Here is a 24,796-nt window from a genome sequence, read left to right as displayed (position 1 = left end):
AAATTCCAGTGTCAAATGATTCAGCAAATCTCAGCAATCATTTATGCTTCTGTCTTCCTCACTGGATTGTGAGTTGTTTGGGGCCAAGACCATGTGGTATTATTTCTCTTAAAAAATCCAATCCTGGAGTTCCTGTCGTGGCACAGAGGAAACGAATCTGACAGGTATCCATGAGGATGCGGGTTCAATCCCTGGCCTCACTCAGCGGGTTGGGGATTTGGCGTTGCTGTGAGCTGTGGTGTAGGTTACAGATGTGGCTCAGATCTGGTGTTGCTGTGGCTGTGGTGTCGGCCAGCAGCTGTAGCTCCGATTTGACCCCTAGCCTGGGAACTACCAGCAAAAAAAGAAAAAAAGTCCAATCCCTACTTCTGTTTTATGTGTTCTAGCAGATACCCAGAAAATGTTGCCATGTGAATATTTGTTTTGATTTCACTGCAGGGATGAAGGCATGGTAGTAGTGGTGGTATCACAGTGGTGAGAGATATAAAGTCTAGGCTGGGTCTCTGGGAGAGGAGCTTACAATGGGTTGAAGAGGCAAAAAGCTGAGTGTCGGCTACAGTAAAGGTAAGTGCAGATACTTCTGAGGTTGGTCACCTCTTGCCTGTTGAGGCTTCAGTTAATTGTTGAGAAGGCTCTTGATGTCTTCCAGGAAGGCAGGCAGTGGAGGGATTCCTCAGGGCACAGTGAGTGAATGCCTAAGGCTGCAGAAACCTAGATTAGGAGCCACAGAAATGGCAGGCGGGTCATGGTATTTGCTGGGAGAGCTGATGATGATGAAAAACCCCACCCCACCTTTAAGAATTGGGTTGAATGATGATTGTAGAGAGGGTTCTTATCTGGCTCTGTCCTGTGAGATGTAGAACAAAAGCTGGCCTCTCTTTTTCTTTTTAGTCATTGAGGCTTAACGTTCAGGCTCATCACTTAAGCTGAAGGTAAGATCTATTCACCACTGAGAACCTAGGGGCTCAGAGTCTTCTCCCTCAGCCAGTGGTCCTGATGTGATGGCGGCCTGTGGCTCCTCCATTTACCCACTTAAGGGTCTGCCTTTGGTCCCATCACCATTTCTGAATCTCTGACCCTCACCTGTGAAAGGAAGCAACCCCCCCCCCCCACCTTTGGGGTTGTCACAGTCCTGTGACAGGTGAGCTCTGAGTGCTGAGCTTTGGATACACTGCTTCTAAGTTAAAGGCCTCTTGTGTTGGATGGCAGTGAACTTTGCAGCATTTCTTAAGCTCAGGAGACTTAAGGGGTAGCAACCTGATGTGGCGGTGGTCTTTTCCAGGCATGAAGGCAGTTCCTTGCTTTCCACCTCCCAAATATTTCAGCTCTCCTGATAGGAGCAAAAGCCCTTGTTTTTGCTTTCCCCAGGCAGGGGAAGAGGTTCTTTCCCAGCTGGGCCCAGTCACAAGCAGTTCTAGCACTTCCAGGCCTGCCCCAGTGGTCCTCTTGGACATTTCAGGGCTTCTTCATTGCATGGGACTTTAGTTATTGGTGCAGGGTGAGGTTGCAGGAGTCTGGAATAGACACTTGGTTTACCTCGGCTGCTGCCTCTGCCTCTGTGCTGCTGTCTGTCACACTTCCCTCAACTACCAGAAGGTTAATTTCTATTTGTACACAGATGCATACCTACTTAACACACATACATGTGTGGATGTTCTTATGTATATAAACACATAAACAAATGTGCATTCCTCACTCCATGTACCGAAATACACAAGCACATTCCCATTTTTTTGAAAAAAAGATGAAAGATCTAAGATTGTATTTATGCTTGGTTTAGTCTTTCTTTTGTGTTGATCAAAATGTGAATATGCTGCAGTTATTTTAATTTAGTAAAGGAAGTGCAAACAGGGAAATGGGAAGAAAATAACTCCAACTAATTGACAAGAATCTGAGACAGTCCAGAAAAGCATTCTGACCAGAAGAAGTTGAAATGTTTTAGGTATCTAGTTTAGGAGTTTTTTTGATTTTTTTTTTTTTTTTTTCCCTTTTCCAGTTTAGAACTACTGATGGCTTCCATTCCAAAGGATGGCCATCTTGTTTTTTTTTTTTTTTTTATAGTTATCCAGAGGGTTCTCTTTCCCTCTCCCTTCCTCCCAATTTTCTCAGAGTCTTGTCTGTGTCGACCTTTGGGAAAGGGGTTTTTGCAGGAAGAATTAGAACAGGGAGAGAAATGGAGTTCCTGTTGTGGCTCAGTGGAAATGAATCTGACTAGCATCCATGAGGATGCAGGTTCCATCCCTGGCCTTGCTCAGTGGGTTAAGAATCCAGCATTGCCATGAGCTGTGGTGTAGGTCACAGATATGGCTCAGATCTGGTGTTGCTGTGGCTGTGGTGTAGGCTGCAGCTACAGCTCCTATTCAGCCCCTAGCCTGGGAATCTTCAAATGCTGTGGGTGCAGCCCTAAAAAGCAAAAAAATAAAAAAAAAATTTAAAATAAAGAAAAAAGAAAGAAAGAATAGGGAGAGAAAGAACTAGGGAGAAAAAAAAAATCTCCTCCAGCAGTGGTTCTATGCCAGTTCTGGTCCATGCTCCAGACCAGGGGTAGCTGTGGTAAAGATGGGGTTAACCCATTTGCCATTCCAGGCATTTCCATGTATGTTAGCTCATCACTACCCTGGGAGGGAGCACATGAGGACACTGGGGCGTGGCAACGTTAAATGCATCGCCTGGGTACACAGCCGCAGTGGTGGAGTGTGCATTCCAGCCCAGCCCTCCAAGTAAGAGTCAGGCTCCCCACCGAACTCCAGACACCTACCTGAGCAGATCTTTGCCTGCCCTCTGGGGCTCCTTCACGTGCTTTATTTATTTATTTATTTATTGAGCACCTACTATGTGCTACGTGCAAAGCTGATGTGTCTGCCTCTCACTGAACTGTGAGATCTTTGTGGGAGGCATGTTTTTGTTACTCATCTTTCTCTCTTCAGCACAGAGCCTGGTTTAAAGTTGGCTGCATGCCTGTTTAAGGCTAATTGTACAAATGCTTGTGTGTGTTTTATGACACCCAACTAAATTATGAGCAATCCAGGACCTACCACTTCTGTGTTCAGCCCTGTGGAAGTAGCATATAGTTAGTTAGCCATTCTTCATCCACACATCTAGAGGAGGGAATGAGGCCATCTGAAGCACTTTATTAGTATGTGTGAATTGTGAACAAAAATCTTCTTTAAAATTTGATGTGAGGAGTTCCCGCCCTGGCTCAGCGGAAACAATCTGACTGGCATCCATGAGAACACAGGTTTGATCCCTGGTCTCACTCAGTGGGTTAAGGATCCAGTGTTGCCCTGAACTGTGGTGTAGGTCGCAGATGGGGCTCGGATCCTGCATTGCTGTGGCTGTGGTGTAGGCCAGCATCTACAGCTCCTATTCGACCCCTAGCCTGGGAACCTCCATATGCTGTGGGTGCGGCCCTAAAAAGACCAAAAAAAAAAAAAATTAATATGATATTTGTTCATTCTGGCAAATCGCTTGCTCTCAGATTTCTCTCTGTGAATCAGCATGTAATTATCTGAAATTCAAAATGTCTTTTTTTCTTTGTTTTACTATTTTCTTTCAAAACTGGAATGTGTGAACAGTTTTAGCCTATTAAGATCAAAGAGCTAATTTTTTTCTAACTTTTTTGGTAGGGGGGAGGGTCATTGTCCCACCTAGAACAAACTTTTCAGGGAACACAGGTTTACATGGTAGAAATGTATCTTAAAATAAAAATGAATTCAGCTCAAATAAGGGATATGGAATTGGAAATATTATTTGCGTTTAGGGTTTTAGATATCTTGTTGAATTCAACAAGTTGTGAAACTGGATAGAAGTGACCTCATCTCACTTTCTTTGAAGATACAATTTATCAATGATTGCTCCTAAACCTAAAAAAAACCTCCATGTCTATGAATATTCACTGTATGAGTTTCAGATGAAGATATAATCCTCAAAGCTTATTGAATGGTGCTTGAACTTTTTTCTTAAAAGATTTTGAAAAGCTTTAAAAACAGTCATGCAGAATTATGAACATCATCTTTTATTACTTTGTCAGAAGTAGTCTTCAGAAGCAAAAGCGCTGTCAGAATATGCATATATCCAGCGTTGCCATGAGCTGTGGTGTGGGTCACAGATGTGGCTTGGATCTGGCGTTGCTGTGGCTGTGGGTAGGCTGGCAGCTATAGCTCCGATTCCACCCCTGGCTGGAGACCTCCATGTGCCATGGGTGTGGCCCTAAAAAGACAAAAGACAAAAAAAAAAAAAAAAAAGAATGTGCATATATATATATGTGTATGCACACCTATATACATACATGTACACACACACACACCCCACACACATGTATAAATGATATGGTCAGTAATATTTTAGGGGACTTTAAAATGATTTAAGTGTTGGACAGTCCAGCAGCATGAAGGCCAGAAGTCTCTCTGTTCTGTGGACAGCTGAGGGGAGTAGAAATAGCACCTGACTTTTGAGAGCTGTTTAAAATCCTGTTTCATTTTCCTTGTTTATAGATGAGGAAACTGAGGCTCAGGTTGGGGAGAAAAAGAAAGAATTGTTAAAGGTTGTATTATTGCTCAGTCGCATCTTATCCAGCAGAATTCAAGCTCCTCAGAGTCAGATGGTGTGTTGACCCATCTCTGTTCTCATAATTCACATTTTATAATAGGGATGGTTTGACCAAATAGAAGGTTAAGCAAGAAAAGAAAGGGGGAAAAAAGGAAAAGAATAATCACGTTGTCCATTTGAAAATGTCCTCTAGTAGTTCCCGTCGTGGCACAGTGCAAACGATTCCGACTAGGAACCATGAGGTTTCGGGGTCGATCCCTGGCCTTGCTCAGTGGGCTAAGGATCCAGCATTGCGGTGAGCTAAGGTGTAGGTCACAGACGCAGCTGGGATCTGGCATTGCTGTGGCTGTGGTGTGGGCCGGCAGCAACAGCTCCAATTAGACCCCTAGTCTGGGAACCTCCATGTGCCACGAGTGTGGCCTTAAAAAGACAAAAGACAAAAAAAAAAGGAAATGTCCTCTGAGTGTCACCTCCTCTATTACAGATCCTCAAATATCCTTTGCCTATGATTTTTTGGTGAATGGGTAAGAATTCAAAACCAAAGGTTTGTGTGAGGACTTTGCTGACTGATTGAGGGTTTCCAGAAACTAACAGGCCAGTGTATGTCTTACCTGGACAGTCTTTCTTGTCCCCTCAAAGGACCTCTTTGGAGTTGTGCGTAACTCAAATGTGTGCCTGTGCTCTAAAGTCAACTCGAGTCCTGTTGAAAGTTATTTGTACCCTTCAGTGGGGTCCTCTGTGCTCTGCATGGTGGGGTTCAGTGTGGGTGAGCCTAGCTTGCCTCTTGCCACCATTCCTACAGTTTGCTCAGTTAAGTAGAGGAGGAATAAAGGAAGCATACTCTGTTCCGTAGCAAATCCAAAAATCTGTTCTCCTCTGTTTCCTCTGTAGCTTTCAGCTACACCAAGAGTTGACTTGGAGGTGTGTGCAGCAGAACAGCTTTGGGGTGACAGTGTAATTATATGGCAGGAACACATCCAAGAGGAAATTCAGTACAGGTACCAGCTGTCCTCAAGAATGGAAAATGGACTAGACAAAGAACAGCAACTGCCAACCCTTCCTGCTGAGCTGACCCCTCAGTATTGATAAAGATTTAGCAGACTTGAAGAATGTTTTCTTATTTCAGCCGAAGAATAGGTGCCTGACAAAATTGATCAAACTCCAATTTAAACTTTTGTTCCTGCAAAGAGGAAAATTCTCCCTTGACCTCAAGAGATTTTGAAGTGGTGGTGTGTTTAAGCCCCTGTTCTGCGCCTGGCACCTGGGTCTCATCTTGGGTATTGGAAGATGGGCACGGAACTGTAACCTGGGGAGGGGGGCGGTGTAGATTCTAGAAATCAGCTGTTCACAAAAAATCCCCGTTTTTCTAATAAAGGAAGCAGTGGGACCCTGTCTGAGATCCTCTGCTGTTGATCCCCCCTCCCCCACTCCTTTCTGATTAAAGTTTCTATCTTTGGCTTTTCTGTCCCTTGGTATCTGCAGGAGGTGGTTCTGGGAGCCCCTGTGAACACTGAAATCTGTGGATGCTCAGGTCCCTTATGTAACACGGCTGACTGTGTTCAGCCCACTGTGTCAACCGGTTCCATTTCCTAGGGATAACCACTCCTTAAGTGCAGAAGCTGTGACAGTCCGAGCAGTGTTCTAGCCCCTCCTTTCCCCAGCAGTTAATTAATTAGTACTTATTGAGGGAATGTTTGTTGAGCCAGGTCTTGTGGACACATCCAAGCAAGACGAGGGTGCAGCCTTCATAGAGCTTGACACTGTGGGGATAGACCTGTTGACAGGCAGTTAGGAAGGGGCTCTAGTATAAGAGTATGACAGTATGGGGGCATGGAGTGGCCCCTTAAGACTGGACTTGGGGATCCAGGAAGGCTCCCTGGAGGAAGTAATATCCCTGCTGAGAGGGGGAAGAGTCTTGAAAAGATACATGCAACATCTCTATATGCCAGCACTGCTGTGTGGATTCCAGCATAGATATAATTTGATTTGGTCTGATTTCTTTGTTTTTGTGGTCCTGTTTTATGTTTTCATCTATCTACCTATTTATTTATAATTTAAGTAAAATTCTATAATTTAAAATGTACAAACATAAATGTACTATTGTAACCATTTTTAAAAATTTTATTGACGTTTAGTTGATTTACAATGTGTTAATTTCTGCTATATAGCAAAGTGACTCAGTTATACATGTATATTCTTTTTCATTATGGTTTATCACAGGATATTGAATATAGTTTTCTGTGCTATGCAGTGGAACCTTGTTATTTATCTATCTTATATGTAATAGTTTGCATCTGCTAATCCCAAACTTTGAATCCTTTACTCCCCACCCCCTTGGCAACCACAGATCTGTCCTCTTTATCTATGAGTCTGTTACTGTTTCGTAGATATGTTCATTTGTGTTGTATTTTGGAGTCTGCACATAAATGATATCATACGGTATTTGAATTTTCCTTTTTGACTTACTTTGCTTAGCATGATAATCTCTAGGTCCATCCATGTTGCGGCAAATTACATTTCATCCCTTTTTATGGCTGAGTAGTATTTTCTGTGTGTGTGTGTGTGTGTGTGTGTGTGGTGTGTGTTACCTCATCATCTTTATCCATTCATCTGTTGATGGACATTTAGGTTGCTTACATGGCTTTGTGTAGATAGTGCTTCTGTGAACATAGGAGTGTATGTATCTTTGTGAATTATGGTTTTGACTTTAGGAGTGGGATTGCTGGATTTTATGGTAACTGTTTTTACAGGAACCTCCATACTGTTTTCCATAGTGGCTGCACCAGTTTACATTCCTACTAACAGTGTAGTTGGGTTCCCTTTTCTCCACATCTCCTCCAGCATCTGTTATTTGTAGACTTTTTAATGATGGCCATTCTGACCAGTGTGAGGTGGTACCTCATTATAGCTTTGATTTGCATTTTTTCTAACAATTAGTGATGTTGAATATCTTTTCATATGCCTGTTGACCATCTGTATGTCTTCTTTGGAGAAATATCTATTTAAGTCTTCTGCCCATTTATTTATTATTTATTTATTTATTTTTTGCTATTGAGTTATATGAGTTGTTTGTACTATCTGAACCTTTTTTTCTTTTTTTTTCTTCTTTTTTTGGTCTTTTGTCTTTTTAGGGCTAAACCCATGGCATATGGAGGTTTCCAGGCTAGGGATCGAATTGGAGCTGTAGCTGCTGGCCTATGCCACAGCCACAGCAACATGGGATCCAAGCCACATCTGTGACCTACACCACAGTTCATGGCGATGCCGGATCCTTGACCCACTGAGCGAGGCCAGGGCTCGAACCCACATCCTCATGGATGCTAGTCAGGTTCGTTAACCATTGAGCCATGATGGGAACTCCTAAACCATTTTTAAGTGTACAGTTCAGTGGCATTTAAATAGCTACATTGTTTTGTACCCATTATCACTATCCATCTCCAGAACTGTTCTCATTGGGAAAACTGAAACTGTGCCCAGTAAACAATAACTTCCCATTTCTTTCTCCCTGAGCCCCTGGTAAGCACCATTCTACTTTCTGTCTCAATGAATGTGATTACTCTAGGGACCTCATATACATCAAACCATACTGTATTTGAACTGTTGTGACCGACTTACTTCACTTAGCATAATGTCCTCAAGGTTTATCCTGGTTGTAGTGGATTTCTGTCCACTGCAGATGGAAAGAGTGAATGCTCTTCAAGGTTCCATTTTATTTTAACCCCAGGCACATGTGAAATACTCACGGCCAATATGTGAATTAGTTCTTTAGTCCCTTTACTGAGAACCCCTTCATGCTTTTGTCCAGCAACTCATCCTTCTTCCCTCCCTTTTCCCTTGATTACATGTTATCTACCAGACAGTGGGCTATTGACTGGATATACAAAGACTGCTTCTATCCCCTCCCCACCCCAAACTTGTGGTCTACTGGGAAGATAAACTCAATTATTAAGCAGTATCAGTGAACCGGTAGCTGTGTGTTTAAAGTTCCTTGAGATGCCAGTGGCAACACAGCGAATCTGCATGAGAGCCAGGGAAGTCTCTGCTGAAGAGGGAGCACTTGAATTGGCCTCTGAAGTATGCATGGCAGCTTTATAGGTGGCTAAGGGGAGGAGAGATTTCACAAAAGAGGATCAGCAGAACAGCTGCTGGGAGACTTGTCTCTACAGCTAGGCGGTCTAGTTGGGTGTTACCAATGTAGACTCAAGTCAGACTGTTCAGATCCTGGCTTTGCAACCTCTCGGAGCCTTGTGGGGAATTTACTTTCTCTTTTGTGTCTTAGATTCTTTGTTTCTGAATGGGGATAATGATAGTACTTTTCTCATAGGGTTGCTGTGAGGGACATGGTAAGTGCTTAGAATAGGGCCAGGTACAGAGTATACACCCTATAAAGTGTCGGCTGTAATCATTGCTACCAAAATGTTTCAAAGAACCTTAATTTGTTAGGTTTACCTAAAATAGGCTGTCATCTGTGCATGTGTGTCTGCATTTGAAGATTGTGACTGGATATGATGTTGGGGATTGATTGGGTAGATCCTGGTGATAAAGAGGATTAAAGTATCCACGGATGTCTGACCTCTGAGCTTTCTGTTGTGTTCAAGGGCTCAGATAACTCACCTTGTATCTGTGTTGACTTAAATGTCTTTTTTAAAAAAAAAGTCAGAATAATTTCTTAAAAATTGCAGAAACAGTGGAACATGAAGTATAAAAGGAAAACCTGTAATGTCACCCCACTAATGAGTAACTGTTTCCTTCTTTCACTTACTTTATTTCCGTGGAGATACGCATAAAGCCAGTTATAATTATATACATATATACATACAGTATATTATATACATATATACACATACATTTTATAATATATGCATATATACAAATATGCAATTTCGTATTTTGCTTTTTATTTATTTATTTTTTATTGAATTGTTTTGGTTGTACTCATGGCATGTGGAAGTTCCTGGGCCAGGGATTGAATCCATGCCACAGCTGTGGCATCCTGCTGTGCCACATGGGAACTTCCTGTATTTTGCTTTTTAAAAAATTAATATTTTGGAGAAACTTTCCCTATTTCAGTCTTTTTAATTTTTCTTATAAATGGATGCACTTTGCATTCAAGTATTTCTTATACTTGAAAAAATAGTATTATTTTCTTATACTATACTATAGGTGTTCTATAATGTAGATCTTGGTGCTTCTAATTTTTTTCTATGGGATTCTCTCTCTCTCTGGCCACACCTGCAGCATGCTGAAGTTCCCAGGCCAGGGATTGAACTTGAGCCACAGCAATGACAACAAGTCACAGCAGTCACCATGCTGAATCCTTAATCACTAGGCCACCAGGGAATTCCCAGGATTTTCTCTTTTTGTTAAGTTTCTAGGGTTAGGATCACTAGATCAAAGGATTTCAGCCTTTTGAGACTCTCAGTAAGTCTAGCCATTTGAATCTTCATATCCCCAACACCACTAGCATAGTTCCTGTGTTATATTCACTCCAGATGTTACCATTATCTTTTAAGGTTTGCTGAGTAGGAGGTTTAAAACGACACCTTAAGCTTGCTTGAATTTGCCATTCTTTCCCTCTCCTAGTGAGGATGTGTATTTTGTTGTATGCTTATTCTTCTCTGTGACTTATCTCTTCATTTCCTTTTCTGGTTGTGTTCTTGGTATTTTCCAATACAAGTTTGAATTGGTAATTCACCATAAATATTAGCTTTGTGTTGAAAAAGAAAAATCCCGGTGCAAGGACAAGAACTCTTTCCCTGCCCTGCAGTTGTGAAGCTCTCATCTTTGCTATTGTGTTTCTGGAGAGGGAGAAAGAAGCACCAGAGCCTACCGTGTGCCAGCCCTGCTGGGATCACAGTGGCCAAGAGTCTGGACTCTCCACTGGCATTGCTTTTCAGCTGCCCTTTATTGGGAGCAGAAAAGTAGAACAGCTATCCATTGTCTTAGCTCTAACAATGTGCTCACTTCATACACACGGTCTCTCCTACTCCTCACATCCTATACACGCCTGGTACAATGCCACCATATAGTAGGTGATTTGTTCTCATCTGTCATAGATGAGGGATTGGAATGGACCCTCCCTGGCATTCTTCTCCTTACTCTAGTCCCCTTCATAGAGTCCCTGTTAAGAGTTGGCTCAGCTATTTCTTGATTGCCTCCAGAGATGGGAGGTTCACTATCTTACAAAGACAGACCTTGGCTCAAGCTGAGATAGATTTGGGTTTGGATTTCCATTTGACAAGTGGACAAAAGACTCACTGTTTCTAAACTTTAATTTCTTCATTATCTGAAGAATGGATATAGTAGTATTGAATCTCTACCTAACATAGTTGTAATGAGGATTAGAAGAAATAATACAAGTAGAATCTTGACTCTTGTTCCTCATACATGGTAGTGTTGAATAAATGGTAGCTGTGAATATTATTTCTATTTACTACTATGAGGTGTTTCCTTAAGCTTTTGCCGTTTGATTTCATGAGTCAAAAAATATTTTTTTATATCCATTAATTGGAATTTTGTTGATTTGACAAAGAAGCTGCAGCTGCTCTAGTGACCTGGAGTTTGGAGTATATTCTTTCATCATGGAGGTGTGGATGGGCATTGTCTTTGAGCTGATTCCATCTTGGGGCATGATCCAAGCCACTGGGCTGGACAGTGATGTGATGCATCCAGGCTGACCTTGGTTTTCAGAGTTTGATTTTGCAGACCCCTTCTTTGTTCTTCTTCCTTTTCCTGGCTGGTGTTCCTGCCCTGGCATCCCCAGCAGAGGATGAACAAAAACATTTAGAGGAAATGAAACTCTCTTCCACTTACTAGTTATCTGGTCTCTTCTACAGAAAACAGTTTAGCTTAGCAAAGAGAAGGATAAGGTAGAGGTCATGCTTCCAGGTGCATAGTACTATGCCCAGCCCCAGATGTTGCTTTGTTGGCATTAAAGAGTGAGCCAGTACCAGGTGTGTCTGGGCTGTGCTGACTCTTCTTTCTTATCTCTAGATTTTAGCATTTCAGTATTTTGGCTTTCTCTTGCTGAGACTATAGTTGATCATCTGAGAGCTCCTCAAAGTCTCATGTGATTTAAGCAGATAGCTTTCATCCTTGGGGAACGAGTATCACCAGTGTTCATATCTTATGATTATGAGGTTCTTTTTTGTCTAACCCAACTCACTGTGCTTTGTAGAGAATCGGAACCTCCCCCCCGCCCCCGGTCCCCACTGCCACAGGCATCTTGGTAAGTTGTTCCTATTGTTCATTTCAGTTTTTAAAATAAAACATTAGGGAATTTAATGTATTTAAGAAACCGTGCTGATGTGATGGTAATTAAGAGTTTAAACAGTGGTCTGTAAGGAGCTAGTTAAGGGTGAAGATTAACAAAATGTAAAAAAGCAAATCTTGACTTATAAGTTGTATGTAAAGAGGAGTGATATTTAAAATATTTAACAGATAGTGCAGACATCGCATCTAGTGAGCTTGGGCCACTGAGTCTTTGACAGCTTCTATAGGTAAAGAGTGTTTCAGCTTTTTCAACAGTGTGGCTATACCAGTGGAGGGTGGTGGCCGTGTGGGAGATGAGAGCAGCATCAGAATTGCTTTTAGCAGGCGTTCAGGGATGTTAGATCAGTTTCTTGCTTTTCTTCCTTTATCTCCATGCTGGAGGGACTTTGGTGGTGCTGGGCCCAAGGACCTCTTGGTGGGCGGTTGGAAAGTGTCGCATTTGAATTTAGGGTTGTCTGTTTGGAAAGTACCAAGACATGTGCCTTTGTTTAGAAAACATTGTAGTGTGACTGGCACCATCTCTCTCTTCACAGGGTTCCCAGTCTGCACCAGTGGCTTCAAGTTTTTCCTCTTCCCAGACTTAGGGAATCTGTCCATAAGCAGTCATTACAAGGATGTGTGCTCTACAGTGAATAGTTGGGCAAAATCTAAAGGTCCAACTGTAGGGAAATAGTCAAATAACAGTATATCCATGACGTGGATACTGTGCCTTTTAAAATTCATGAAGACACAATATTTCAGGATTCAGGAAAATGCTGAATGTGAAATGTTAGGTGGACAATAAATGAACCCCAAACTATAGGGAAGAGTAATAATAATAGTTATTAGTACAAGAACATACATTAAAAAATATTGTTAGCACTGACTATTGTTTGGTATAGGCCTGTGAGTAAAGTTAATGTTTTCCTATGTATCTTTCCACTCCCTAATACCCACTCATTCGTGCATATTAACTTGATGATTAGAAGTTTCCGTTTAAGTATTGCATTTCTAAAATCCACTTTAGAATTTAAAAGTTATTTGTATAATCAGCGACTGAGTATGTTGAATTTGAACTTGGAGAAACACTTTTGGCGCTTGTGTTTATTGCCTGTAAAGGAAGCTGCTGACTTGGTGGAATAAAAATAAGAGCCTAGGTCAGCCGCTGATGCCGGTGCCTGGCCTTCAGACTGCAAGGGCTCCCAGAGGCCCTAATGGGCTTGTTGAAAGGCTCTCCTTGGCTTCTTATTAATGCCCCTCGCCGAGCCGGGCTCGGCTGTGCTGGCTAACCTTGTCAGAAGGTTACCGTGGCTCTCCAGGGCTCGGCTAATTTTAAACCTGGTGTGCTGGCCAGTGCAGTGGCGTGGCCCTGCACGGCGGGGACGCAAGCGCACCTTGGGAGACACGGCTGGGGAAAGATGAGCCGCGTCCCTGGGTTTTTCTCGTCCTCCTGTAAGTGACCAGGCACGCTGAACAAGCAAAGACAGCTGGGATAATAATGAGAGCTTTTATGGTAAAAATCAGGATTCTTAAAGACCTTTTCGCCATGGCCTTGCTGGTTGATAATTGCACGGTGTGATGTGTCCCGCATGAGCTGTGTGAATTCTGACCGCACAAGCAGGAGTGAGGTGGATAAGGTTCTCTCTTCCGGGAACTAGACTTGGACTGTTTTTTAGAGTAGAATGGAACTGCCTCTCCTTGCACTATTTATATGGAGTTCTAAATTTATAGAGCTCAAAATCTGCTGGTAATTGGTTCCTTCTCTGAAATTTTTATTGATTTGATTGGAAGAGAGCTATTTCTTAAAAGTTGAAAAATAAAGCACACAGAATCTGCCTGTCTGCATGTCTGTCAGCTGCTGTTGGCTGCCACTAAGGTTGTCATTTCAAAGCTCCCTCCATCCCCCTTTCTAAGCATTTGCAAGAGAGTCCTCTTTAGAACACTGCTGTGCTATCTTAATACTCTGATATTTTAATAGGAAACATAAATCAGTAACTATAAAGTAATGTGACATTGGGGAACCTTTCTCCATCAAAATACACTTTTACCAGAAAAAAAAACCAAAAAAACAAAAACATAGAGAATCCCCTCCCTATTTTTTTTTTTTTTTTTTTTTTTTTTTTGTCTTTTTGCTATTTCTTTGGGCCGCTCCTGCGGCATATGGAGGTTCCCAGGCTAGGGGTCGAATCGGAGCTGTAGCCACCGGCCTACGCCAGAGCCACAGCAACGCGGGATCTGAGCTCGTCTGCAACCTGCACCACAGCTCACGGCAATGCCGGATCGTCAACCCACTGAGCAAGGGCAGGGACTGAACCCGCAACCTCATGGTTCCTAGTCGGATTCGTTAACCACTGCGCCATGACGGGAACTCCCCTGTTTTTTATTTGAGGTTTTTTTTTTTTTTTTTTTTTGGTCTTTTTGTCTATTTGTCTTTTTAGGGCTGTACCCGCAGCACATGCAGGTTCCCAGGCTAGGAGTCTAATCAGAGCTGTAGCCTCTGGCCTACACCACAGCCACAGCAATGGCAGATCGGAGCCACATCTGTGACCTACACCACAGCCAACAGCAGTGCCGGATCCTTAACCCACTGAGTGAAGCCAGGGATCGAACCTTTGTCCTCACGAATGCTAGTCAGGTTCGTTAACTGCTGAGCTGCAATGGGAACTCTGAAAAAAAAATTTTTTTTTTTTTTTTTGTCTTTCTTCCCTTTCAACACCTTCAGGCTGGGAATCTAGGGCATTCACAGCATCTTTCACACATAAAGGATTACAGTGAGAACCCTCACCCACCTGGTACACTGCCTGGCCTGGGGTTTACCTGCCCACTGGAAGAAGGGCATCTTTCCTTGTAGCTGGGTCAGTACTCACCCTCTTTTAAAACAGTTGCAAGGAGCCAATTAAAGAGGCATGGTGTGCAGAGTAAACCAAGATGAAAGCACGGTGGATAGAGATTCAGTAAACCTGCTAACTCCCTGCAGTGATTGAAGTTAACTTTGAAGTCCCCAGGCCAGGTCAGACCACATCAAGCCCGGCAGTGTTCCTGCACGAGGGTAGCATAGGAGTGAACTGTGATTTTATTTTAGGAAAAGAAAAATGCATAAATGCTTTTTATTGGCCTTTTCTTTTTTGAAAATATGTCCTTCCTTCACTCAGCCTAATGAGCTCTGTCATGTTTGGATTTAGTTTTCAGAAAAATGAAGCTGAGAAATATCAGGAATTTGTTGAATGGGAAGACTTGTTGAAATCTTCATTGACCCACATCTGACTTTTATAAATAGTATTAAATAAGCAAACTTAAAAAAAAAAATTCCATCCTCCTCTTGCCTTAAACTAATGTTTTTAAAAGCATGTTCAAAGTAGTTAAGTATAATATAAATATAAGCTACTCTGAATTGGATACTAAATGAATGAGTTATTGCAGGGGCTGTAGTGGTGATGTTAAGAGTGTACTTATGAATTTAAAGTGCATTTTGTAAAACCCAGTTCCTCTTTGACTCAAACTCAAATGTCTGCTCTTTTCCCCCTGGTTTTCTCTTTCTCACCTTTTCCCTTCTGAGCTTGGCCTGGTGTAGGCCCTCTGTTATTTCTGTGGTAACCTGACACTTTGGCCAGCGACTTGCAGCCCCCAGGCCCCTGGGGGGTGAACTGGCTGTGAGCTGAAAAGGCAGGCTCCGGTCTCAGGCAGAGCAGCTGCTGCAGTAGGGCTAGAGGCCAGCAGGGCTGGGGGGCCGCGGGCTCGGGGCTGGGATGCCACAGTCTGGGGAGGAGGGGTGTGTGTCATCAGTTCAGACCTCAGCGACTGTGGCTTGTTAGGTGACAGGCCCTACCCTGAGGTGGGGGCCAGCTGGTCAAGGGTTTTTGAAGACTGGAAGAGGTTTCAAAGCTACCGAGTTTTTAATTTCATTCTGCAGATCTGGTATGCCTGAGGCTGTCTTTGTGATTTCCGAGACAAAGATGAATTTCTTAATAGTCATGAAGATTGTATTAATATTTTATATTAATATTTTAATGTTAAACGAAATCGAACAATTTTATTGAGCTGGGGTGGGAATGAGGCACAGAAATGAATGGGACAGAGCCCCTGTCTTTGAAAATCTTCAGTGTAGCAGGAACAACAGATATATAAGCAGTAGTTATTAAGAGTTGTATATGTTGATTCAACAATTATTTGAGAAGCTGAAGTATGTTAGACACAGTTCTCAGGCATGTGTGTGCACACATACCCACTGATCTGAATCAGTAATGTATATAATGACTGACTACTGATGACTGAGACATCTGTACTTACAGGGATCATCTCATTTAACCTTTCAACAGGTAGATAATATTAACTCCCATTGTGCATGCGTGCCATGCACACACACACACACACACACACACACACACACACACACACACACATCTTGAGATGCAGCCAACAAGTGGAGAGCTCAAAATTAAAACCCCTGGGATTCTAAAATCTTATGTACTCTTTATATTTAAACATTTTAAACTGGCCATATAGCTGTGCATCAGATGCACAATGTACTCCCTGGAATTGTAGAGGTCCCCACAAAAGAAAGCATTTAGGCAAATACAAACATTTTTTGAGTTCCAGCAACTTGTGTGATATTGAGAGATGTTAAACATAGGAATGCCAACGAACTTACTGATTAGCTGGGAGACAGTATCTTAAGAGAAATTGCAGTGAAGCCTACCACATATGATGTTAAAGTTTGTTTAAGGTGCTCTGAGGACATAAGAAGTGACTTCTCCTAGCAGAGAAATCTGCCAAGGTTTCCTGGAAGAGAGATTGGTGGCTTTGGCCTTGAAAGGACCAGTAGACATTTATTAGATGGAGTTGGAGGTGAGAAAAGCATCTGTGCAGAGAGTCCCAGGTAGCTGAGGGGGTGAAGCAGGCAGCCTGCTATGTGGGGGCACCTTGGAGTGGTCCCTGGCTGGAATGGAGGGGACTGCACAGGTGCCTGAGAAGCAGGCTGGGGTCAGGTGGTTAAGGCCATGGGCATCTGGGTCCTGGAAGGTGTGGGCCTCTTCTGAAAGATTTTAAATGAGTGTGTTTTGATAAAAACCATATTTGCACTTTAGGGAAACGTCTCTGGCTAAAGAATAGCATGGAAGAAGCTGACTAAAAATATATCTGGGGATTCTAATTCAGTACTTTGGGCATCAAGGCTTAGGTCTGTATTTTTAAGAGGCCAGCTATGTCGTCTGGATGTACATACAGGGTTGACAACCTGGGGCAGGATCAAGTCCTTGGTAGTGGCATTGTTGTGGGGGCTTAAGGGACAGCCCAGCTCAGAGAGAGGAGCTGAGGTCCTGCCTGAGAGACAGGAGCAAAGTCTTCTTGGTGATTGGAGAAGCTTGAGATGGCCCTCCTTTGGGTGCTGAGTCAGCCAGGTTCTCTGAGTAGCAGAAGCCCTCAGAGGGGCTGAGGGCTTGGATTTCCTCACCCAAGGCCTGGAACATCCTTTTTGGATTTTCTTGGTGCTTTTAGACACAGATCCTTAATATAGAGAGGATACTTTGAAGGTATCAGTGCCCAGTATGCCAGGTCTGTGTGTATGTGAGGGTTTGGGTGACTTGGCCTCACCCTGTAAGTAGAGTCATCAATAGTCAGTTGGACTAAGGGGAAGTCAGTACCACGAATGTCTGGGAGAGGGAGGGCCTTAGTGGCATTTGGTAGGTATAATCGGAAATGGGTGTATTTTGATTAGAGAGAGGAGAGCCTTGCTCCTTTTCCAGGGTTAACAGAATCTGTAGAGGAAGAGATCCTGGAGGAAATAAAAATCCCTCCCCTTTATTTTTATTTTTTCTAAAGCGACTCTGTGTGTGTGTGTGTGCGTGTGTGTGTGTGTGTTTTCAAGTGTGTCCAAGGATGCGTAAATGCTACAGGACTTCAGAACTATTGACTGAATCAGGTTGTGGCCTTTTGTCTTTTTTGTGTGATAGAAATAACTGGGGTGGGAGGTGTCTGGGGGAGGGAGGAGGAGTCCGGTGGCTGGTCTTATGGTCAAGGTCAGCTCTCCTTCAGAGCACCTTGGGCCCTAAGGAAATGGAGCAGACCTTAGGCTTGATTTCTGAATTGGATACCTCAGGCTCTCTGTCCATGACTGTCTTTGCCTGGGTGTCTTTGCCCTGCTGTGTGCCCTTGACGTGCTTATGGACTGCTTCGAGCTGGTCTTGTGCACACTAGGTGCTCAAGTAATTGTTAATTGGAGTGACTGGTGTATTGTCTAAAGAGGAACAGTACTTATTCTGCCCCAGCCAATTTTCAGCCCAAGTGTTGAGATTCTTTCTCCTGCTGAAGTTGCACTGGGTATAAACCAAGGAGCGAGTTTCAATTTGAAGGAGGGGATGGGGGCGAGGGTGAGGCCTTAATTGGCTGGTGAATTTACATCTCTCTCAGTGTAAGACCTGTTTTACAGCTGTTCCATCTCTGTGTCATCATTAAATGGCAGATGTATGTCTCATTGGACGGGTGGGGACTTAATTGTTATTAGTGCAGACATTCATGAACAAGCAGTGTCACATATTTTTGGTTCATTTATACACTTGCTCATGTCGGCATTAGCTGGCATTCGCACGTTGGCCCTTTGCACATGTGTGTGTCAGTGTGTGGACATAGCAGTCTGATTCCCATGCTGGGTTCGAGACGACTGCACTGTCAGCTCAGGCCTTTTTAGAGACCAGGGAGATACGTGGAGTGTCCCACCACCAAGTCTGAGAGCCTTTGTTGGAAGAGCTGAGTGACTGGACAACTGAGCAGAGTTAATCCTGTGACCCTGGGCTGTTTACACAAGCACACCTGTATAAACTGTCACTGTCTTTTCATGGATTAAAACGCCTTTACAAATTTGGAATGCTTAAGGGATATGCCACCTTATAACACTTGAATGTGTTTAGAGAACTCTTTTGGCTTTGGACCACACTAAAGTGCTTTTGATGAAAAAATTTGGATTCCAAATGGATAAAATTGCTGTTGTTCATCCTTTATCTCTCCCCACCCCCAAATACACACACTAACACACACACAATCCCTTTAGGAGTTGCTTGCACACTCCTGGTATTGGTGGAGTTCTTGTTGCCTTTATATGAAACAACCCATACTTTTTCTTGCTGTGTGTGTGGCCCCTCATGATCTGGCTCAGCTTATTTATCTTCTGCTCCAACCTTTCTCTTTTCTTGCTTTGTCCTTTCTTGGCCACATCCCCTCCACAGGTACCCTTCTCTGCACAGGCCTCCCTGAGCTTTCTCATAATTGGCCCAGTAAGTTCTATTCAGGCTTTAAGACCAGGCTAAGCATTACCTCCCATGAGGCCCCTGTTGACCCAAGAGACAGAATCAGCCCCTGTTTCTGTGCTCCAACAGTACTTGGTTTATTAGTTTTTGGCATCTTATATCAAGCACTTGTTCATTCATTTATTCACCGATGGGCTTGTTATTCTAGGCATCTGTTGGGTCATTATTTTTGGGGATCATTGACTGTGTGCCAGACTTTCATTAAATGCCAAGGGTAGGACAGTGACTAGATAATGGCTCTAAGCCTTAAAGATCTCACAAGCCCACAAAGTTGATAGCCGCAGAGACAGATCATTCCTATGCAGTGAGTGAGAGGGTTCATTTGTCCCGGAGAGCGAAAGTGCTCCCTGAAGGAAGGTGGAGGGCCGGCTTCCCATCCTGAAGGATAGTGCACTCACTTCCAGTTTTCCTGCTGGAAGGCTTCTCCTTGAGGGCAGGGAGGGTAGCAGGTTTATTTCCACCTCTCTGGTGCCTGGCACATGGGATGGGGGAGTTTCAATAAATCTTTTACTGTATTGAATTGAAACGGATAATAAACAGAAAACAGAAATCATTTCCCCTTGGTAATCCTACACTTTTTTCAGAATGAATTAAAGGTAGCTTGAAAGCCTGTGAAATAGCATAAATTTCAAAGTAGGGAAAAGAAGGGGGTTGAGGTAAGGACCTAAAGTGGGTTTGGGAATGAAACCAAACTTACTGAGCACATAAGGTCTGTGCTTTCCAGCCAGCTCAGTGCTCTTTGGCAGCCTGTGAGGAAGTCCAGTTGGGTGAGCACGAGGTGAGAAGCACGTGGTGTTTTGTTGGTTATCGAACTTTCCTTTGGGACCTTTGTAAAGAGCAGTCTGTGTGATGTGATGAAGGACATACTCGACTTCTTGGAGTACATCCAGTGACTAATTCATGGGATGTTTCTGAATATGCTGATGGCATCACGTAAAAGCATAATTCAATAAAAGCGTTTGTCCAGAGCTTCTGGAATACACTTTCTTTAAGATGACTGTAGCATCATGAAGGGGCTGGAATAAACGGATAGTTCTACCTGCTGTTCTGTCTCATTCCTCTTTTATCTGGTGTCCTAATGCTACATGCCACTGCCTTCAGTCCTAGAGGTCACACAAGCTCTCTTTTCCCAAGGAGTTTTATGAGCGTGTGTTGGAATTCAAAAAATACTCATGTGTGATACAGGGTCAGGATCTATATGATCAGACCCATTAGAAATGGGTATGTAAAGTAAGAGAGGCCAGACCAACAAAAAATGCCAAGTCCTGATTTGTGATGCTCGAGAGGAAGGAAAGGAACAAAATCTGTTGTTGTGTGTTGTGTTCTTGGTCATCCTAGGTTGGCAGGAAAGAGGAGGGTTTTTTCCTTCTGAGCATGTTGGCACCTAGATTTTGGATCCTGGATGTGGTGCTGATGGTATTCACGTGGATCCACTGGATCTTCAGAGAGCATTTGAATGCCATTGTACCTGCTTGAAGAACTAGAGCAGAGCTTGGACTTCACAGCTCGGCACTTTCAAATGTCATCTTGTTCCAGTTTTCCTTTTTGATTGGCTTATGACCCAGTCACAAGTGAACTGTGGATTTATCCGTTGTTGCTGTCCCCCAGCATGCTGTGTAATAATCCGGGTAGATGAAGGCCTGGCCAGGATGGGAGAAACATCATAAATCATCGAAACTGGAGAAGGCAGCCCAGGACCATTCCTCTTTGTAGAGCAGGAAGTGCGGCTCCTGATGCAGCAGAGTTAGGGTTTCTCATCAGCCAAAGGAACAGCATCTGGGTAGGTCAGTTGCTGGGACTCAGAGTCACTCCAGAGCCAACATGTTATTAAGTTGGCTGGAAATGAGCTGGTGTAAAATTGAGTCTCCACCAGCTGGTGTGAGAAGGATGACACCCCAGGCATGACTTACAGACTCGCCACCCAGGGAACAGCACCTTGATTGCATGGAGGCCCATCTGTAGACATTCTCTGTGGTGTGGGGCTGAGACGACCCTTTTGAAATGCTTGTCTTAGGGTTTCACCAAAGGCAGCACGTGTATGTATCTGGTTGATATCTTTTAAAATATGAACTGTCTACTTTTGATTTTTAATTTGTACTCATTTAAAATGCTGGGGCATCTTGATAGTCTGATGGTGAATCTTACTAATTAAAGAAGGTAACATTATTACCATAACTCATGATTACGGAGTATTACTTTCCTGGTATTTGTTTTCTTTGTTTTTAGTAAGCATTAGGATCGGGTGAGTCTCCCTTAAATGTATGTTCCATCCTCAGACCTGTCGGAATTGAGAACTTAGTCTGGAGGTTTTCTTTGACTGTTACTCCTGGGAAAGGGCTCGTGAGTTTTTCTTTTGAATGGCTTACTGACAGCTACTTCTGCTAACTCTTGTGGCTGTTATTTTTTTGTAACTCTTAGAGCATTAAAAAAGCTTCTGTTTCTGGCTTTGAAAAGTATCTCTCAAGGTTAAACAGCCCACCTTGCAGGGATCCATGCCTCAGGTGGAGATCATGTCATCCAGCTCATGCTCCCCTTGCAAGTGCACTGTGTGGATGGCAGATCTTTGCTTGGAATGGTCAGATGGAATAGGCTGCCTGGACCTGAGTGTGTGGCCTTGGCTTTTTGAAGGAGCCTACTGATGAAGGGGAGCAGTGATTAGCCCGCCTGGTGGTGAAGGGGAAAGGGAGAGGCGGGCATTTGCGTTCTCAGTGGCTAACAGATTCATTAAGGGCATGGGCCAGATGATTCCCTTAAAGGCTGGTAATATAGAACCACATAGCATGAAATCAATCAGAGCCTTTCTTGAGCTGTCACCTGGGCAAGTACTTAGGGCTGATGGAGCGGAGAATTAATCAGGGACTCTCAGGAGGGAAAAGCTAAGCCCTCTAATGGGGTGCTCAGCATCGGGGTCTTAGTGAAGAGGTATCGGCTTGTTGATGGATCCTGTTGATTTAGAAGTGATTTTTTGAAAATGATAAGGAGTAATTACTCCTTCCTGCTGAAATTAGAGGGAACCTATTGGGAACTGGAGCTTATGACACTGAGGCTTACTGGCTGCCACTGGCTACACACAGTGTGGCCTCATTCTCAAGTGTCAGCAGTCCTTGGAAGTTGTGCTGTCTCTGACAGTGCCTTAATGATCTGTAGTTCCATCTCTGGAGGCAGCCTTCAAAATCCAGCCTGCCGACCTTCACCTGAATTTCTCAGGCCACTTGTGAGCACGTTTGGGTAGTGTCTGGAATGGTGGGAAAATAACTCATCCCATTTGCATATGCAAAAGTGATTAACCAACATTAGTGCCTGACATTCCTCCCAAGTACCCAAGGAGGTGAATCAATGTCATAACTATCCATTAGGCATTAATTAAACTGTGTTTGATTGTGTCAGTCATGGACCAACCTGAGAATTCAGCTCTGCCTACATTCTCTCTTTTGGAATCCAGCCTCCAGTGCACTGTCTCGCGAGGGTGTAGTTTGAGTCTGATATTCCTGTGAAATGTGCATTCTATCTGGAGCAGTGACTCTGCTAAGCATATATGACTTTGGTCTAACTAAATAAGATCCTGCAGGTGAAAGCTTCTAGCCTTGTGCGAAACCTGGTTCATTAAGAGAAGGTTGGCTTTGGATTTGTGGTACCAATTTACTTCAGAAGTGAAGCACCTTCTTTCCTAGCAGAGCAGCTTTTCTCTTTGGAGAGAAATTTGGGCTTTTATTAAGATCACAGTAACCTTCACACCATCAAATACCTGGTTGAGTTGTCTGCTACAAATATTGTTCCCAGTACGTGATTCTTTTTCTAAACCCTAAAATGGCTCTCACCTGTGCTTCCTTCCACATTCTTCTGAGCTCTTAGTAAATTTTTTCTCTCCTCTCAGTTCCACTTCTTATATGTCGCTTTTTTCATTCACTTATTCCCTCGAATTTGCGTTGCTGCCATTTTTTGCCTCTTCAGATTTCTTCCTTGCCCATCTCTTTTCGATTCCGGTCTTTACACCCTCCCTACATTGCCTCCTTTATAGCTTTTTCTTACAGCTGTCACCTTCTGGTTCTCATCTCCTCCAGTGGCCAAACGAAAAGGGACAGAGAGAAAGTGAAATATTTCATCTCAGAAATTACCATACCACTCAAAATCGTGGTACAAGTTTACCTGGAAGAAGCCCCAGACCACATTTGTCCCTTTGACACAGAATGACTCTTGGTAAATTAAAAAAAAGAAAAGAAAAAAAGAAATTGGATCACAGCCAACTCTTGGTTATCCAAGCTATGCCTGGAATAAGTCTGTCCTCTCACATCTTCCTGGTGTGCTGATTTCCTTTGGGGCTCTTAATAATCATTAAAACTTTGGCCAGAGTCAAGAGTGAGGAATGAGAAAGGAGCTGAATCTCTACTCTTCTTGTAGAGAGCTTGGGGATAAATTTAGTCAAAGAATGTTCACGTCATTTGGTTGTTGGTTCATTCTTTCTTTCTTTCTTTGAGTATTTATTATGGCAGGTACGGTGCTAGCACAGGGGATACGGTGGTGACTGCAGCAGCCCCTGCCCTCAAGACATTGGGAAGTGGCGGGGGTAGGGGGTGGGATCAATAACAAACCACCTTGCACTAAATTCTATTATAGGTAGTCTGTGGGAGCACAGGGTAAAAATGACTGATGAAGTTGGATCTCCTTCAGATGGAAACTATGGCATGTGGGGGGCTGTAAGTCCTATGTCATCCTGGGTTACTCAGGTGAGGACAGAGTCTTCTCATCCAGCTCTTTTCTTGCTGCTTTAAAGAGTATGAAGACATTGACTAAAATAAGCTGTATGGATTTTTTTTTTCTTTTTTCTTTTTGGTCTTTTTAGGGCTGCACCCGGGGCATATGGAGGTTTCCAGGCTAGGGGGCGAATCAGAGCTGTAGCCGCCTACGCCATAGCCACAGCAACTCGGGATCCGAGCCACGTCTGCAACCTACACCATGGCTCATGGCAATGCCAGATCCTTAACCTACTGAGCGAGGCCAGGAATCGAACCCACAAGCTCTTGGTTCCTAGTTGGATTTGTTAACCACTGAGCCACAATGGGAACTCCCAAATGAATTTTTTTTTTTTTTTAGATTCTCACATTCATGACATTTATTAATTATGAGGATTAGTTAAAACGAACCCTTTAATTTAAGAGCTCTTAAATCACCCATAAGTGGGTGAGATGCTTACACAATGAGAGACCCATAGGAATTAAGATGAAGGGAGCAGCTGATTGTTGTCATACCACCTGTGCACACATCCCTTGAATAAAGTTGGTGTCGGAAGCACCTGCATTTGACTGTCTTCCCCGAGACTTTTCTTCTTCCCCTAGACTTTTGTATTAATATATGTACAGGTTGGAAGTTCCTGTTGTGGCTCAGTGGTAACAAACCCCACTAGTATCCGTGAGGATGCGGGTTCCCTCCCTGGCCTCACCAGTGTGTTGAGGATCCAGCGTTGCTGTGAGCTGTGGTGTAGGTTGCAGACTCGGCTCGTATCTGGCGTGGCTGTAGCTGCGGTGTAGGGCAACAGCTGTTGCTTCAATTCCACCCCTAGCCTGGGAACTTTCACATGCCACAGGTGCAGCCCTAGAAAAACCAAATGATAGTAATATTAATAATAAAAATATGCATAGGTTGACTATGTTAATGATGTCATTGCCATGGGCTCATGTTACCCGTCTTGAAGTGTCAATGAG

General features: G+C 43.4%; 1 protein-coding gene across 16 annotated transcripts in view; it reads left to right on the top strand.

The window, feature by feature from the left end:
* The window catches only part of TEAD1 (TEA domain transcription factor 1), a 274,130-nt gene that overhangs the window by 64,279 nt on the left and 185,055 nt on the right, over positions 1-24,796 (top strand). The window contains exon 1 of one of the 16 annotated variants that reach the window (XM_021077040.1): positions 13,152-13,251. Coding sequence is in view for 2 of the 4 variants with exons in the window: in XM_021077026.1 (XP_020932685.1) it covers positions 13,298-13,312 (15 nt within the window). In the remaining 2 variants the exon portion in view is untranslated. 16 annotated transcript variants of the gene reach the window in all.

Source organism: Sus scrofa, chromosome 2, assembly GCF_000003025.6.
Source record: "Sus scrofa isolate TJ Tabasco breed Duroc chromosome 2, Sscrofa11.1, whole genome shotgun sequence".
In the NCBI taxonomy this organism is placed as follows: Eukaryota; Metazoa; Chordata; class Mammalia; order Artiodactyla; family Suidae; genus Sus; species Sus scrofa.
The sequence above is the reverse complement of the archived record's forward strand: the minus strand, read 5'-3'. Positions and strand labels throughout refer to the sequence as shown.